At 56.0% G+C, this 14,171-nt stretch overlaps 1 protein-coding gene across 1 annotated transcript; it reads left to right on the top strand.

Moving 5' to 3' along the window:
• The first annotated feature begins 686 nt into the window (after window positions 1-686).
• Window positions 687-11,073, top strand: Shh (sonic hedgehog signaling molecule). The gene is made up of 3 exons (XM_046455144.2): window positions 687-1,349; window positions 6,439-6,700; window positions 9,420-11,073. The coding sequence occupies exons 1-3, from the start codon at window positions 1,041-1,043 to the stop codon at window positions 10,217-10,219; spliced, it is 1,371 nt and encodes a 456-aa protein (XP_046311100.1). The 5' UTR covers window positions 687-1,040; the 3' UTR covers window positions 10,220-11,073.
• The last annotated feature ends 3,098 nt before the right edge of the window (window positions 11,074-14,171 follow it).

The following is a 14,171-nucleotide window of genomic DNA, read 5'->3' as shown; positions in this document are numbered from 1 at the left end:
GTGGTGTGCCCTGCTGGTCCCTTGGCTCACTCTGGACCTGCTCCTGAGTCTCATCTTCTCTGCAGAGGTTGAGCCATGTAAGGCGTTCATGGGAACACAAAGAAGAAGCAGTACTTTCAAGTTTTTCTAAGGCACACAAAGCATTTCAAGCAGCAATGCCTAAAGTCTTGGCCTCACATAATTACCCTTATCCAAGGATGGTAAATTTTCAGAAGAAGGTGCAGGGTCCTCTCCTCCTAGGGGCACCTAGCCTGTAAAATCAAGTCTCTGGGGGAAACAGCAGAGCTGGGTAGGTTTCCCTCTCAAACATTTGAGAGACTGTTTGTTGATGACTGAAGCTTGGGGTGTGTGTGTGGGGGGGGGGGGTCTAGACTGTCCTTTAAAAACTTATGTTGGTTTTAACTGAAGCACCTACCATTCCAGAGAAAGTAAAGGGGGAAGCACAGAGATGTGCACAAAGCAGGCAGTAATCGATCTTATCCTAGGAAACCTGCCTCTTCCCTGCCGCCCACCTCTTCTTAGTAAAGACCTCCCTCCACCCTCCCTATTTTTTTTTAACTCGAAGCCTTCAGGTGAAAATAAAGCAACAGCAGCAACAGAAAAAAAAAATGTAGTCTTCTTCAGGGTTAACATCAGAAGACAAGCTTCTGCGGCTTTGGCCAATCAGATGCGCCCCTGCCAGCTATAATATAGTGCGAAAGGCAGCCTGTCTCACAAGCTCCCCAGGCTTGCTACCATTTAAAATCAGACTCTTTTTGTCTTTTGATTGCTGCCTCGAGACCCAACTCCGATGTGTTCCGTTATCAGCGACCGGCAGCCTGCCATTGCAGCCCCTGTCTGGGTGGGGATCGGCGGCGAGTCCCCCGCAGCAGCGGCGGGCAAGGTTATATAGAAAGAGAAAGAGCCAGGCAGCGCGCGAGCGAGCGAGCGAGCGAGCCCAGCGAGGCAGGGAGAGCGCAAGGGAGAGCGCACACGCACACACCCGCGCGCACTTGCTCGCGCACAGACCCGCGGGGACAGCTCGGAAGTCACCAGGTTCCATGGACGAGATGCTGCTGCTGGCGAGATGTCTGCTCGTGGTCCTGGTCTCCTCGCTGCTGGTGTGCTCGGGGCTGGCGTGCGGACCCGGCAGGGGATTTGGGAAGAGGCGCCACCCCAAAAAGCTGACCCCTTTAGCCTACAAGCAGTTTATTCCCAATGTGGCCGAGAAGACCCTGGGGGCCAGCGGCAGATATGAAGGGAAGATCTCCAGAAACTCTGAGCGATTTAAGGAACTCACCCCCAATTACAACCCCGACATCATATTTAAGGATGAAGAAAACACGGGAGCAGACAGGCTGATGACTCAGGTAGAAACCCTGCGCGGGGCGTGGAGCGTGTTCCTTTCGAGGGGGCTGCGTGCGACCAAACAGTCCACACTTACTCTGTTTGCTCTTTGGGCGGATAGACCTGAGACTGTTTGGCCCTCTCCTTCCCCACCCACCTGCCCACCTAGCAGGGCTCCTCTTCCTAGAGGAGAATGGAAGCTTAGAGTCCATCAAAGAAGTTTAGGGTGTGGGTGGGGTGAGAACAGAAGGCGATGTGGTCCATTTGGGCCCTGATTTGATTAGTCTTGCTGGGACAGCCTCCCCTCTCCTTCCTCTACTCCGGCTTGTAACTTGGGAGACCTTGACTTCAGAGGGGGCATCTGCCCTTTCCAAGTCCAGGGTGAAAATGGAGGAAAGCTGTGGGAATGCACCCATAATCATAAGTGACCTCCAGGTCACTGTACAAAGGTAGCCTTGAGTATTAGAGCTCAGAGCTTACACGTTTTCCTTCTCTGTGGTTTTCTTTTTTCACCCTTTATCCCCACCACCAGTACCAGAGAATCCTAACTGGAAAAGCCAGGGGCCGTCTGACAAAAGCCAGGGGCTCCAGAAGCTCCCTGCTAGCCTCCGCTGAATCGCACTGCCACTCTGTCCTCCCCATTTGTGCTCACCAGATGTATTGATATTTCTGTAAGGATGCTCTTTCATTCCGGAGCTGGGGTACCTTGGGGGGAGGGACTTAAAACTTATTGGCATTGCATCACTTGAGTTTTCAACCTGCTTGCATAAGAATTAAGAGGGAATAAATATTAGTGAGGGTTAGCGGGTGGGAGGAGAGGCAAAGCAAAACATGAATTCCTCTCTCCATTCCCACCTCCTTGGAGACTTCTGGGCTGCCAATCTCCCAGCCAATTCTAGACTTTCTGAAACTCCATGCACGTATGACTGAAGCTAGAAATGGGTTTTCTTGCAAATATAGGTCAACATCCTTTTTATTGCCCTATTAAAATATTCAAGTCCTACCTTTAGGGCTAGGTGCGCACAGTGGCTGACGGAGCGGCGCTGGTGGGGCGCAAGTGCAGGGGGAGGGGTGCAGGCGGGAGGGAAAGAGGAGCTTCCTCAGAGCCGCGCTGCTAGCCACGGGCTCCCGGGTGAGGAGGTTGAAAGAAGACGGCAGCCGGGTCTCGGTTTAGAGGCGGCAAACGGTAGGAGTGGGAACGCAGTGAGGAGACTCCCTCACTCCCTCATCTGCTGCCGACCACTTTAAATCTGGACCGCGAGTGTGTACGCGCGCGCCTGTGCCCAAGAGCAGCGCGAGCCACGGTTAACTGCACGGGGCACGGGGTGCCGGGTGCGTGCCGCCAGCTGAGGGCATTCTCCTGCTAGCCCAGTCACCTTGTCACCCTCCCTCCCGGAGGAGGACGGGCGGCCTCCAGGTCCTCAGAATCCGAAACGAAGGAGGCAATGGAAAAGAAAGCCTCGGGGGCGGGGACCTTAGGTCCCCCAGGCTGAGCGAGTCGCGTTCGTCCTTGTCGGCCCGAGGCGGACGCCAGAGAGAGGGTCCTTGGCCCGCGCCCCTGCCCAGGGGCCTGGGCCTCGTCGACTGCTGCAGAGCTGCGAACGCGCGGAGCCGCGCACCAGAGCAGACGCATTTCAGCTCCACTTACTCCGGGGTTATCGATCTCGCGGCTACGGTTTCAGCGCGCGCGGGGCTGGGCTCGGGCAGCCGGGCCCGGCCGCTCCACACGCCAAGCGCAGGCCGGGCAGGAGCTGAGAGCCCGGCTCCCACCGCCGTAATTACCCCGCGGCGGGGGCGGGGGCGCGGAGGGCGGAGCGCGCGGCAGGCCGGTTCCAGGGCCCGGGCGCAGCGCAGGCTCCGCGGCCAGCCCAGGGCCGCCACCCGCTGCCGGCCCGCCGCCTTCTCGGCCCCTCCGGCCACCGCGCCCCAACTAGAGCCCCCAGCCAGGTCCCTCCCCCACCCTGTCCGCCCAGCCCGGGACCGGGGCCCGCCGGCCCCACGCCCGCCCCGCCACTCTCGCCGCCGCGCGCACTAGCAGCATTTGAACTTCTGACCTTCTGTCAACTTCCCTCAGACGAACGAAACGAAAACAAATACTTTTTTTCCTTAGGCAGTGGCTATTCCTTTTCCCAACACAAAAGGCGGGGGGGGGGGGGACAGCCAAAGTGGGGTGGCCGGGGTGGGGGAGAGCCAGGCCACGATCACGTCACCATCCCCGCAAAGATTCTCCTAAACCCGCGGGTGGCTGGAGCAGCGGCAGTCCCGAGGTGCCACTAGGTTCGTCGCTCCACTGGGCTTTCTTCTACGGATTCTGAGAGTTGAGCGGGACGGGAGGGGGAGGGCTGGGTGGTGAGAGTCTGGGAGGTGGGTGTAGGAGCCCAGCTGGGGAGTCTTCCCCGGGCCAGAGGAGGCGTGTGCTCCTCGGGGAACCCGCTCACCCGCTGGCCCCCATTCTACATAACCACCTGATTGGGGCCCAGGTGCGCAATGGCCCTCGTCCTCTGTCTTGCCTCCCTCCCTGTCTGTCTCTCTAATGTGACTGCCGCCCAAGTCCCTCAACCATGGCAAGATCGTCCCCAGTGGAACTTTCAGAGCAGTTCTGGAACGCATGAGCTCCTGGTTAATATTAACTCGAGAGAGGGGAAGCGCAGACAGACACACTCTCCTGGCGCAGGCCTCGGGTGCCAGGCGAGGGTGCCGGCGGCCACAGAGCTGGGGAGGGAGGCGGCCAGGGGCCGGATCTGCAGGCTCTGCAGGCTGAGGTGGGGAGACCACCTGAGACGCCACGTTGAATAGATTTCCTGTGTGCTTTGAGCCGATGGGGAAGGAGCTCGGGTGTGGGGCTGGGGGGATGTTTTCTTCTGTTCCGAACACAGGGGTCTCTTTCCCCTGCACTAGGGGAAGCCTACCGGCTGCCGGCCGCGGCGGTCCCAGCCCCGAGCTTCTGGGCGAGCCGGGCAGGAGCTCAGGCGTGGGGAGCAACTTGGCCTCTGCCGACACAAAGCCCGCCCTGGCGGCCCTGCTGGGCTTCACGGTGGCTGCACAGAGTCGGACTTGATTCGCGGCGCACGACCCAATGAATTAATAACCGGCGGGGGAGCGTCCTGCAGCCCAGCTGAGGCCGCACAGGGCCTAGTGCCCCCGGGAGGGCGGGGTGCCTGGGGTGCCAACTCTGGCAACCCTGGCCTCGGCCTGTCCTGGTCGCCCGGGCCTGGCTCCGCGCCGGGCTCCTTGCCTGGGGTCCTCCATGCCTGCCCAAGTGGCGCAGCTCAGGGTGCTGGGTCCGTGCTGCCCTCCCTCTCCCAGGCTGCTCGGTGGGAAGCTGTTTAAAGCCTCATCTGCTCCCCCCTCCCTAGAGAAAGGAGCTGTAGTGGGGTGGGGGCTGGAATGGGGGTGGCTGTGTGCGTGTGCGTACCGCGGTGTGCGCCTGCGCGCACCGGGCTTCAGATCCCAGCTCTAAACGGACCCTGGTTTACGGATTGATTTTCATGTAAAACGCGTTCAATCCTCAAGATGACCTCACTCAAACTCTGCCCTTCGACTTTTTTTCCCTTTCTTTCTTCTTTTTTTCTTCTTTTACTTCTTAAGAAAGCTGCTGGCAGGCCCAGAACCCTGCAAGCGCTGACCTGTTACCAGGGCCGCCCCAGCCCCCCGTCCTCTTGGCATTTGTTGTATGTTTAACTCTGCGACCATATTACTGGTTTTTATTGCTGCCAGAAACACAGGACTTTTCCTGTTGCGCAATTTGTCAGTCCCCTGAAAGCGCAGGCAGAGTCCTTGCAAGAGTCTCCGCCCTTTGTAAAAGAGTTCCCCTGGCTGTTACTAGGGCCCTTTCCATCCCAGCAACCTGCTTCCAAGCAGAGCATCCCTCCCCGCCTTGGGGTGGGTGGATATCAGCCCTACCCTCCACAGAAGTCACCTTGCAATTGCTTCTCCTGCCTCCTCTCAGGTCTGCTTCCCTTGGGGTGCACCATCATCGTTGTACCTCCAGTTCCCCCTTTTCAAATCCCGAATCCAACCCGCAGCAGTATAAAGGCCCAGGTAGTGAATGAGTACCCCCCCCCCACACACACACACACTTGACTCAATTGTTATTTTCTGAATATGGCCCAAGATTATGGATGGAGCCCCCACAATCCCAAGTTCCACTCTGCCCTGCACATGGGTGGAGGGGAGCACAGCAAGCAGAGGGGCAGGCCGGCTCCAGAGGCCTCAGGCCTTTCTGGGTCCCATCCCCCACCTGTTCTCCTGCCCGCCCTCCCCACCCTTTAAGTTTGCTCTTCAAACTTGCTGGACACCATTCTGCACCAAAGCCAAGAAAACAAGAAAGGAGGAAGGGAACAGGTTAAAGAAAACAAGAACACAATCAGACCCAGAGCAGCCTGGCCCAGAGGAGTTCCACAGGGGAGGAATGTGGCCGCCCAGACAGAGAATGTTTGTCCTGCGGCCCTACCCATGCTGGACATTAGAGCTCACCTGCCTCCTGCCTCCGAGCACTTGGGCTGCCTCCCACCCTGAGTGGCTATCACTCCCTCACCTTTGGCTTCCTTCTCGCCTTGGATAGGCATAGGGTAGGAGGGAAGGTCCAGAGGGAGATGGCGCTGGGTTTCCCTGTCCTTAAGTAGTGCACCGAATAGGCTCTGTTTTCTGCACTGGCCTCCGTGGCCTCCTCAGCAGGGATTTACCCCAGAGAGAATGGTAGACCCTTGCCCAGGTATGCAGAATGGGGGGAGCACAGACAGGTCTAAGAAGTGCAGAGCAGTGTGTGGGGGGGGGTGGCATTGGCCGATGGTGCCCCTAGAGGGTTCTGGAGCTTGTGTCTGAAACACAGTTGACCTCTTCCAGAGAAACTGCTTATTTCTCAGACCATGCTAGTTGATTGGCAGTTTCAGGATTGGAAGGAGGTCCTCAGCTTGTCTCCAAGAGAACTGGCTCCTCCTGCAAATGTTGTTCCCTTCTCCCCACCCAATGCCCACACTAGTTCTGTCTCCCCACTTCTCTCCACATGTCCTTACCCTAAGCCTGGTCAGGGCTGGCTGATGGATGGGTTGGCGGGGTGGTGGGGTGGCGGAGCTAACAGGTCTGTTGGTTGGGCACCCCTTCTCTCTACAGAGGTGTAAGGACAAGTTGAATGCCTTAGCCATCTCTGTGATGAACCAGTGGCCAGGAGTGAAGCTGCGGGTGACCGAGGGCTGGGACGAGGATGGCCACCACTCAGAGGAGTCACTGCACTATGAGGGTCGTGCTGTGGACATCACCACATCTGACCGTGACCGGAGCAAATATGGCATGCTGGCCCGCCTGGCCGTGGAGGCCGGCTTTGACTGGGTGTACTATGAGTCCAAGGCCCATATCCACTGCTCCGTGAAAGCAGGTAAGACCCCTCATGCCCAGCCCTTCTCCATATCCCTTGACCCCACACAGTACGGTACCCTCACTCCAGGTCTGTCCTGTAAGGCCATCTGTTGGTGCAAGAAGCCACTATTTTCTTGACCTATGAAGAGGTCTTTGACACTTTGTGGACACTAACAATTGAGGACACTAACATCCTCACCTCTAATTTGAGGGGAAAAGAAAAGGGAAGTGAGGGCGAGGGAGGAAGGAGCACCCTGTGAGCCCCCTCCCTGCCAACCCTGAAGGCCAATGTCCACTGGATGTCTAGCCCAGATTCAGAAGACCTGTGGCTTTCAGAGTCTCCAGACCCCACTTTTTGGAGTCCCCACTGCAGGTGGTGGAAACGAGAAGAAAGAGTGAAGGTTGGCGGGGAGTACTGAAATTTCCATGGCGACTCTGCAGTTAGCCAGGTCTTTCCTCTTTCATTTGGGGCTTAAAAACCTACCACCACTCCCGCTAAGCGCAGGAGGGTCTGTCCAGGGCATAAATGGGCTGCTGGCTCCTCCCCGCTGAGCGCCTGTGGATTCTTAACTAACCTAACTCACTCGCTAAGCCTTTGGGGAGAGGCCTGGTGGGAGGCAATAAACCCAGTAGTTACCACTTCCAACATCTGGAGCCGAAGGAAGCATCCGTTCTTATTAGGAGCCCAGCTGGGGTGCCCTGCGTAGGGCAGGAACGGGAAAAGCCATCCCCTCCCAGTCTGCAGCTGGAGCGCCTGGCCCCCAGGCTGAGGCTGACTTCCCTGGGCCTGCAACGCCACATGCTGTTACCGGGAGGAACAGCCACGGCGCCGAGGCATTACCCACACACGCGCACTACCCCGACTTGGGGCCGCATGTGCAGATCTTGCCATCTCTCGGACAAGTAGACACATTTAGCAAGACAATTCACAGTGAATTTCGAAGGAATTGTCTTCCGTGCCCCCCTCCAGTTTTTCCCGTTTTCTTCTAAACTGCATTTTAAGGGCACATTAGTAGGAAAACAGTGTTAAAGCCCACTGCATAGGTAAGAAAACGTTGCTTCTTGCAACAACCGAAGGTGAAGGTGTTGAGAGCTCAGGTAGGAAAGAGTCGTGTACAGCTCCTGGCGACGCCCCTACCCCTGCACGGGCTCGAAGAGAGGAGACTTTTGCTGGGGATTCTTTCTCTTCTCCGGATGGGAAATGGTGGTGGCGGGAGGCCCTCAGCCCCCGGCGCGCCCTTTCCGGGACCTTGCTCCTGCGCTTAGAAGCGCGAGGTCTCCTTTACGCCAGCACTGTTCGTGAGGTCCCCCTGGCGGAAGTCCCTAGAGGTCTCTTCCCAAATGAGCAGCGGTAATCCCGCCCCAAGGGTCTCGCCGGGAGAGCAGAACCCTGGGCGCCGAGCCGCTCATTGGCATTCTGCGCACGCTAGCCTAGGCGCGGCGCAGTGCGTGTCAAGCAGGGTCGTGCGACTCGACGACTTGGGCTCGCCAGCGCCCGGGGTCGCATTCCGGGGGGCTACAGAGGGCCTCCATCGGCCAGCCCCGCACTTCATGACAGAGAAACCGATGAGAAGATTAAATACCTTCTGTAATTCCAGCAGGAAGATTCTTTCTCGCAATCTCTATTTGCAAAAAGCATGATCCCGGAGATTGGAATGCAAAGAAGATCCATACCTCCCTGCCTCTCGTCCCTGCCACCCTTCCCCCGCCCCCCCCCCCCGCCCCGTGCTCCGCCCCAACCTCAATTATTGTCCTCGGGATAGTGAGCCTCAGAAAGCGATGGAGGGCCGAGGAAGCGGGTAGTCAAGGGGCCTTGAAACCCGGCGCTTGCAGCGCTCCAAGCAGGCCTGGCCATTTAAAATTCAAATACACATCTCGAGTGCTTCCAAGAGAGGCCTGGCTGTGCAAATAGTGCCTGTGAGGCCCGGGCTTCTGGAGGGCCCGTGTGTGAATTGCACACGGGGGGCCGGGGGTGGGGGTTGCACCTGAGCAAATAGGGAGGGGGCAGCCTACAAGCTGGAGAGTGAGCTGAGAAAGGGGAGGAGGAGAAATGGAAGTGTCCCCTTTTCCAAGAGTGTCTTCTATTTATTCCAGAATCACAATGACAAAGCTGGGCCCTTTATTGGATTTTAATTAGAAAATCCACACAAGCTTCGGATTTTCACACCTCGGGCAATTCTCTGGAATGTTTGGCCAGTTGCTACAACTACTACAGCTATTTTTCACACACCACTCCCCCCACCAACAGGCTAACAAGAGGGCCCTTGCTGGGCGGGGGAGGTGGGGAACATCCATCCGGGGTTCCAGCGCAGCTTGGGTGCGGAGCACACTGGGAGACTCGGGGACGGGAGGCGCGGAGGGTGCGCCCTGACACCCGCGGGAGCTCAAGGCTTCCCGAGGAATCCAAGTGACGAACAAATATCCTGAGTTCCCAGCGAGGCTGGGTGTGTGCTGAGCGGTGGGGCGGGCAGAAGGCGGAGAGGGTAGCCGGCCTCCTTCCTGAAACGCCAGCCCACCTTTGCCTAGCCAGCCCCGTCGTGCAGTCTTTCAGGAATGCGCCTGCATCTGAATCCTGCCACCGAGGCGGCGGGGCTGGCAGAGGGGCGAGGTCCGCGCTGGACAACCTGGACTCGAACCACGGCCCAGGCTCACGCGTGGCGCACACCTCCCGTCCCCCGTGCCTCCCTCTTGGTACTCAACCCCCTGTGCCCTCTTCTCTCCCTTATCCTCGCCCGCAGAGAACTCGGTGGCGGCTAAATCCGGCGGCTGCTTCCCTGGCTCAGCCACGGTGCACCTGGAGCAGGGTGGCACCAAGCTGGTGAAGGACTTGCGTCCCGGGGACCGCGTGCTGGCGGCTGACGACCAGGGCAGGCTGCTCTACAGCGACTTCCTCACTTTCCTGGACCGCGACGACGGCGCCAAAAAGGTTTTCTACGTGATCGAGACGCGGGAGCCGCGCGAGCGACTGCTGCTCACCGCCGCGCACCTGCTCTTCGTCGCGCCGCACAACGACTCGGCCGGTGACCCCGAGGCGCTGTGGGGCACGGGGCTGCCGCCGGGGCGCCGGGCGCTCTTCGCCAGCCGCGTGCGTCCAGGCCAGCGTGTGTACGTGGTGGCCGAGCGCGACGGGGACCGCCGGCTCCTGCAGGCCGCGGTGCACAGCGTGACGCTGCGCGAGGAGGCCACCGGCGCTTACGCGCCGCTTACGGCGCAGGGCACCATCCTCATCAACCGGGTGCTGGCCTCGTGCTACGCCGTCATCGAGGAGCACGGCTGGGCGCACCGGGCCTTCGCGCCCTTCCGCCTGGCGCACGCGCTGCTGGCGGCGCTGGCGCCCGCGCACACGGACCGCGGCGGCGAAGGCGACGGCGGGGGCGGAGGCCGGGCCCCCCAGCCCGCGCCAGGGGCAGCTGAGGCGCCAGGGGCGGCGGCCACCACGGGCATCCACTGGTACTCCCAACTGCTCTACCAAATTGGCACCTGGCTGTTGGACAGCGAGGCCCTGCACCCGCTGGGCATGGCGGTCAAGTCCAGCTGAAGTCCAGGCGGACGGGAGGGGCGGGGGCGGGGCGCGGGAAGAGACAGCGAGATAAAGCAAACGACACACGGGAAACGCGCACGGAATGAGACTTTTAATGATAATAATAATTAATAATAATAATAAAGTAGGACAGTCCAAAGTAGACTATAAGGAAACAGAGACCACGGGGAGTTTTGTTGTTGTGTTTAGTTTATATATATATTTTTTGAATTTTTTGGTTATTGTTTTATTTTGGTTATTTTTCTCCTCTCCTGGCTATTTATTTGTTTGGTATGAATAGATGTTTTAAATAATATGAACCGGACCTTCAAGAGCCTTAACTAGTTTGTGTCTTGGATAATTTATTATTATCATGTGAACTGTACTCACGGGGTGGGGGGGGGGAGATTATTTTGTGAGGCCAAGCAACCTGCTCAGAGTCTATTTTTCTACGTGCCCCTGGGCCTGAGTGTCAGAAGGCAGAATTCTGTGCTCTCCGTCCCTCCTCTGCTAGGCTCCTGCTTTTCGGCAAGTGTAAACTAAAACATGCTTCATGGGGGTCCACAAATTATATTTTTATACACAGAATTGTAAATTAGATTTTTGAGAGATCAATACTTAAATGACATTTCATTTTTTGAAATAGTGTAAAAATATGAAATATATTATTTTAATTTAACTAGTTTCCAATGTAACAGCCATCACCTGTACTGTCTTCATGGTTTAATATTGCATTGTAATCATCATTTTGGCCACATTCTTGAAAAACCAAGACTGTCTCTCTGTCTCTTTCTCCTTCTCTCTCTCTCTCTCTCTCTGTGTGTGTGTGTGTCACACACATACACACACACACACACACACACACTTTTTTTTTTGACAAACTGGAAGAACTGTTATTTTTAACTTCAAAGAATTTATTAGAAAATATTTTTTAAAAGTGCACATAGTGATGAGCCCACAAGGATGGAGCCTGTAGTTTGTACAGAGAAAAAAAAAGGATGTTTTTGCATTAATAAATTGAGAAATAACTGCTGTAAATTTACTAAAATGTATTTTTGAATATTTTGTAATAGTTTTATAGAAATAAAACGTGCCACGCTCAGCCCGGCTAGTGTATAATAACTAAGAATTACTGATGCAGCCCTTTTTCTTTTCTTACTTGTCTTCTTGGTTTGGGAAACCTAGGGCTCCCCATATCCTTTAGAAGTCTTGCTTATACTGTGAATTAGCCTGGCCTGCATAGGTGACCAGAGTAGTCAAGCAAGCCCCCTAGTCGGTTCCCTGCAGGAGAAACCTCAGCTCTGTTTGTATTTATTGTGCAGAGTTCTCTCTGCATGCCTGGAGGTAGGGGATGTCCCCCATCTTAACTAGCAAATCTCAACCCCCAGGCCCAGAGGTGGCCCTGGGAGAGCCCCTGGGCCCTTCTTCTCATGTGATTGTAGGGCAATTTCATGCCTTTCCCTGGCCTTGCTGTCTCTGATCCTCAGGATAAGGTTCGAAGTTGCTTTTTGAAGCCTCACAGTGACCTTTCCAGAGAGGATCCCAGGGGAAGAGGCGAGATATCCATCTTCCCAACCTCTCCTCCTTGGAATCCTCATAGCAATCCAGAGTGTGCATCCTCCCTGATCCCAGTGCATCCATTGCTCCAGGGGCACAGCTGCCGGGGCTCTGAGCCACACTGGTATTTCCCAGTCTCTGCAGAGTGGTTATCAGCATGGGCTTGTGTCCCTGAGACCAGGCAGCAGGTTACTTGTAGCCCTTTGGTTTATTAAAGGTGACTGTCATGCTTTACACTCTGAGCAGAGTGTCCAGGAAGGCTGCACTTGCGGCCTCTTGGCAGGTGAAGCCTCTCTGGGGGGGGAGTCCCAGTTTAGGGATCAGGGCCCATGCTCCCCTGGTTCACCTGGCTGGAGGCCTGTGGGAGCTTCTGCAGTAAGGAAGACCAGCCCCTGAAGGGCTTCTGAGCCAAGGGTCTGGCCTCTGCTCACTGGATGGCACTGGGGAGGGGCTGTCCTCTGTGTGCTTTCGCGGAGTCAGCCCTCCAGGCAGGAGCTGGCCTCAGTTTTTCTCCAAAAAAGACTTTTCTTTGGTCTTCCAGGTGGTGAGCAGTTTCAAAGCAGGCGTTCGTAATCCCTGGTGGAGTTGGCAATTTCTGTTCTTTTGGCAGCTCAAGTCTAAGTTGGTCAAAGGTAAACAATGGGCAGGCCGACTCCTCTGGCTGAGTGAGGGACCTAACCAATCAGTAGTGTAGCTGGATAGGTCAGAGAGAGGTGTCTGGCACTGACAAAGCCGGAGGTGGTCAAGAGCACCCGTGGTGCCCGAGGAGTTCTGGCAATCAGGGTGCCTTGGAGCTGAGCTTCACCCTGATGGAATGCCCAGCTCTGGGCAGGGCCCCTTCTGGAAGGGCCAGATGGCAGAGTCCCCACTCTTCACTCCCTTGGTCCCCTCTGTCCATCTTTTAACACAGTGTTATAATGAGACAGGGAAGGACAGGAAGCAACAAAACACAGGCCATGGAGAAGGTGCAAGCCCACTCCCACCCAGGTGGGCACCCACATCTCTTCTTCCAGGTTGATGATGCTGAGAATTTGTGCAAAGTGTACGTATGGTGGTTGCTGCCAGCCCCTCGTGACTAAATACATTATCTATTCCTGTCGAAAATGTGCATCAGAATGTACTTGAAACCGGTATCTTTGTGCTCTGTTGTTGGAATGATTAAAGAAGTTACAGAGACTTTCTGCAATGTTTGTTATGTGGCAGGATTCCTACCCCACAAGGTCATCCATGTCTCTCATTTCCCTCCATGAGGCCGTGCTGAAAATGTGAAAGAAAAGCACCCACGAGAGGGCCGACTGGACGAGCCATAGGAACTGTTCGTGTTCAGCAGGGCACATGACAGACGGTCTGTGGGGGTTGACCAGCCATCCTCCCCTGGCCAGATCCTGCTGCTGTCCACATCACACCATGTGAGGACCATTGGGCAGACATGCCAAGATGGCTGGGTGGTTGCAAGATTGGCAAGACAGCAGAGGAGTGTTTGCCAGGGAGCCATGCTGGTGTTGCGGATGCTGGCTCTCCACAGAGCCCAGCAAAGTGACCCATATGCGACTCCTTAGGAGCAAATTACAAAACACTGCCTGGACCTGGCTTTTCCCCAGGTACTGTGCTGGATCTATATGCAAGCAGAGCAGTGGACAAACACTGGTCCCCAGGACAAATCTGGTCCAGGCTTATTTTCACACAGCCCATGAACTGAGATCGGTTTATTTATTTATTTTTAGCCATTTGGAACAAATAATCTAAAGAATGATATTTCCTGATATGTGAAAACTATACGAAACTCCAATTTCAGTGTGGCCAGTGTGGTTAGGGTTAGGTTTGGTTAAGCTTGATTTTCTCAAATTAAGGGGGAAAATATATTAGCAATTCATATTTTCCTGCATATCCAAGCATAGGGCCTCTCTCTCGAGGGCACGACACTGGGGGGAGGGGTCATTTCCATGGCCTCTCAGAAGCTGGAGGCTCCTCTTGGCTGAGGCAGCTGTTTCCAGAGGGGAAACTGTTTTAAATAAGAGAACAGAGACATCCACACACTGGAAACACATTACACAAGATAGGACACCAGATATCAAACAAAAACCTGTCCCCCAAACAGAACTTGATTTCTGGTGGAGTCCTAGGTGCAAGGTGGGGGCCTGACACCCTGACCCGGACACCAAACCACACCCTGACCTGGACACCAAACCTCACCCTCCTACAGATCCGAATACAGCTCCAACATCCTCTTGCAGATCTTGCTGTCTAAGGGCACAAGTAACCAGCCTTCCAAGAGGATCCACAAGCCCAGACCCTGGGTCTGTCCACTCTGTGGCCCAGTCTCCCATCCCACTGAAGGCTGCCCCCAGACAGCTCATCTCTAGCTCCATAGGACTGTGGGGGCCGTGGGGGCCATGGGGGCCATTGGAGTTGA

Source organism: Marmota monax, unplaced genomic scaffold (assembly GCF_021218885.2).
Source record: "Marmota monax isolate L192 unplaced genomic scaffold, Marmota_monax_Labrador192_F-V1.1 WCK01_AAM20220418_F8-fsc00226, whole genome shotgun sequence".
Classification (NCBI taxonomy): domain Eukaryota; kingdom Metazoa; phylum Chordata; class Mammalia; order Rodentia; family Sciuridae; genus Marmota; species Marmota monax.
This window is presented reverse-complemented; position numbering and strand designations above follow the sequence as displayed.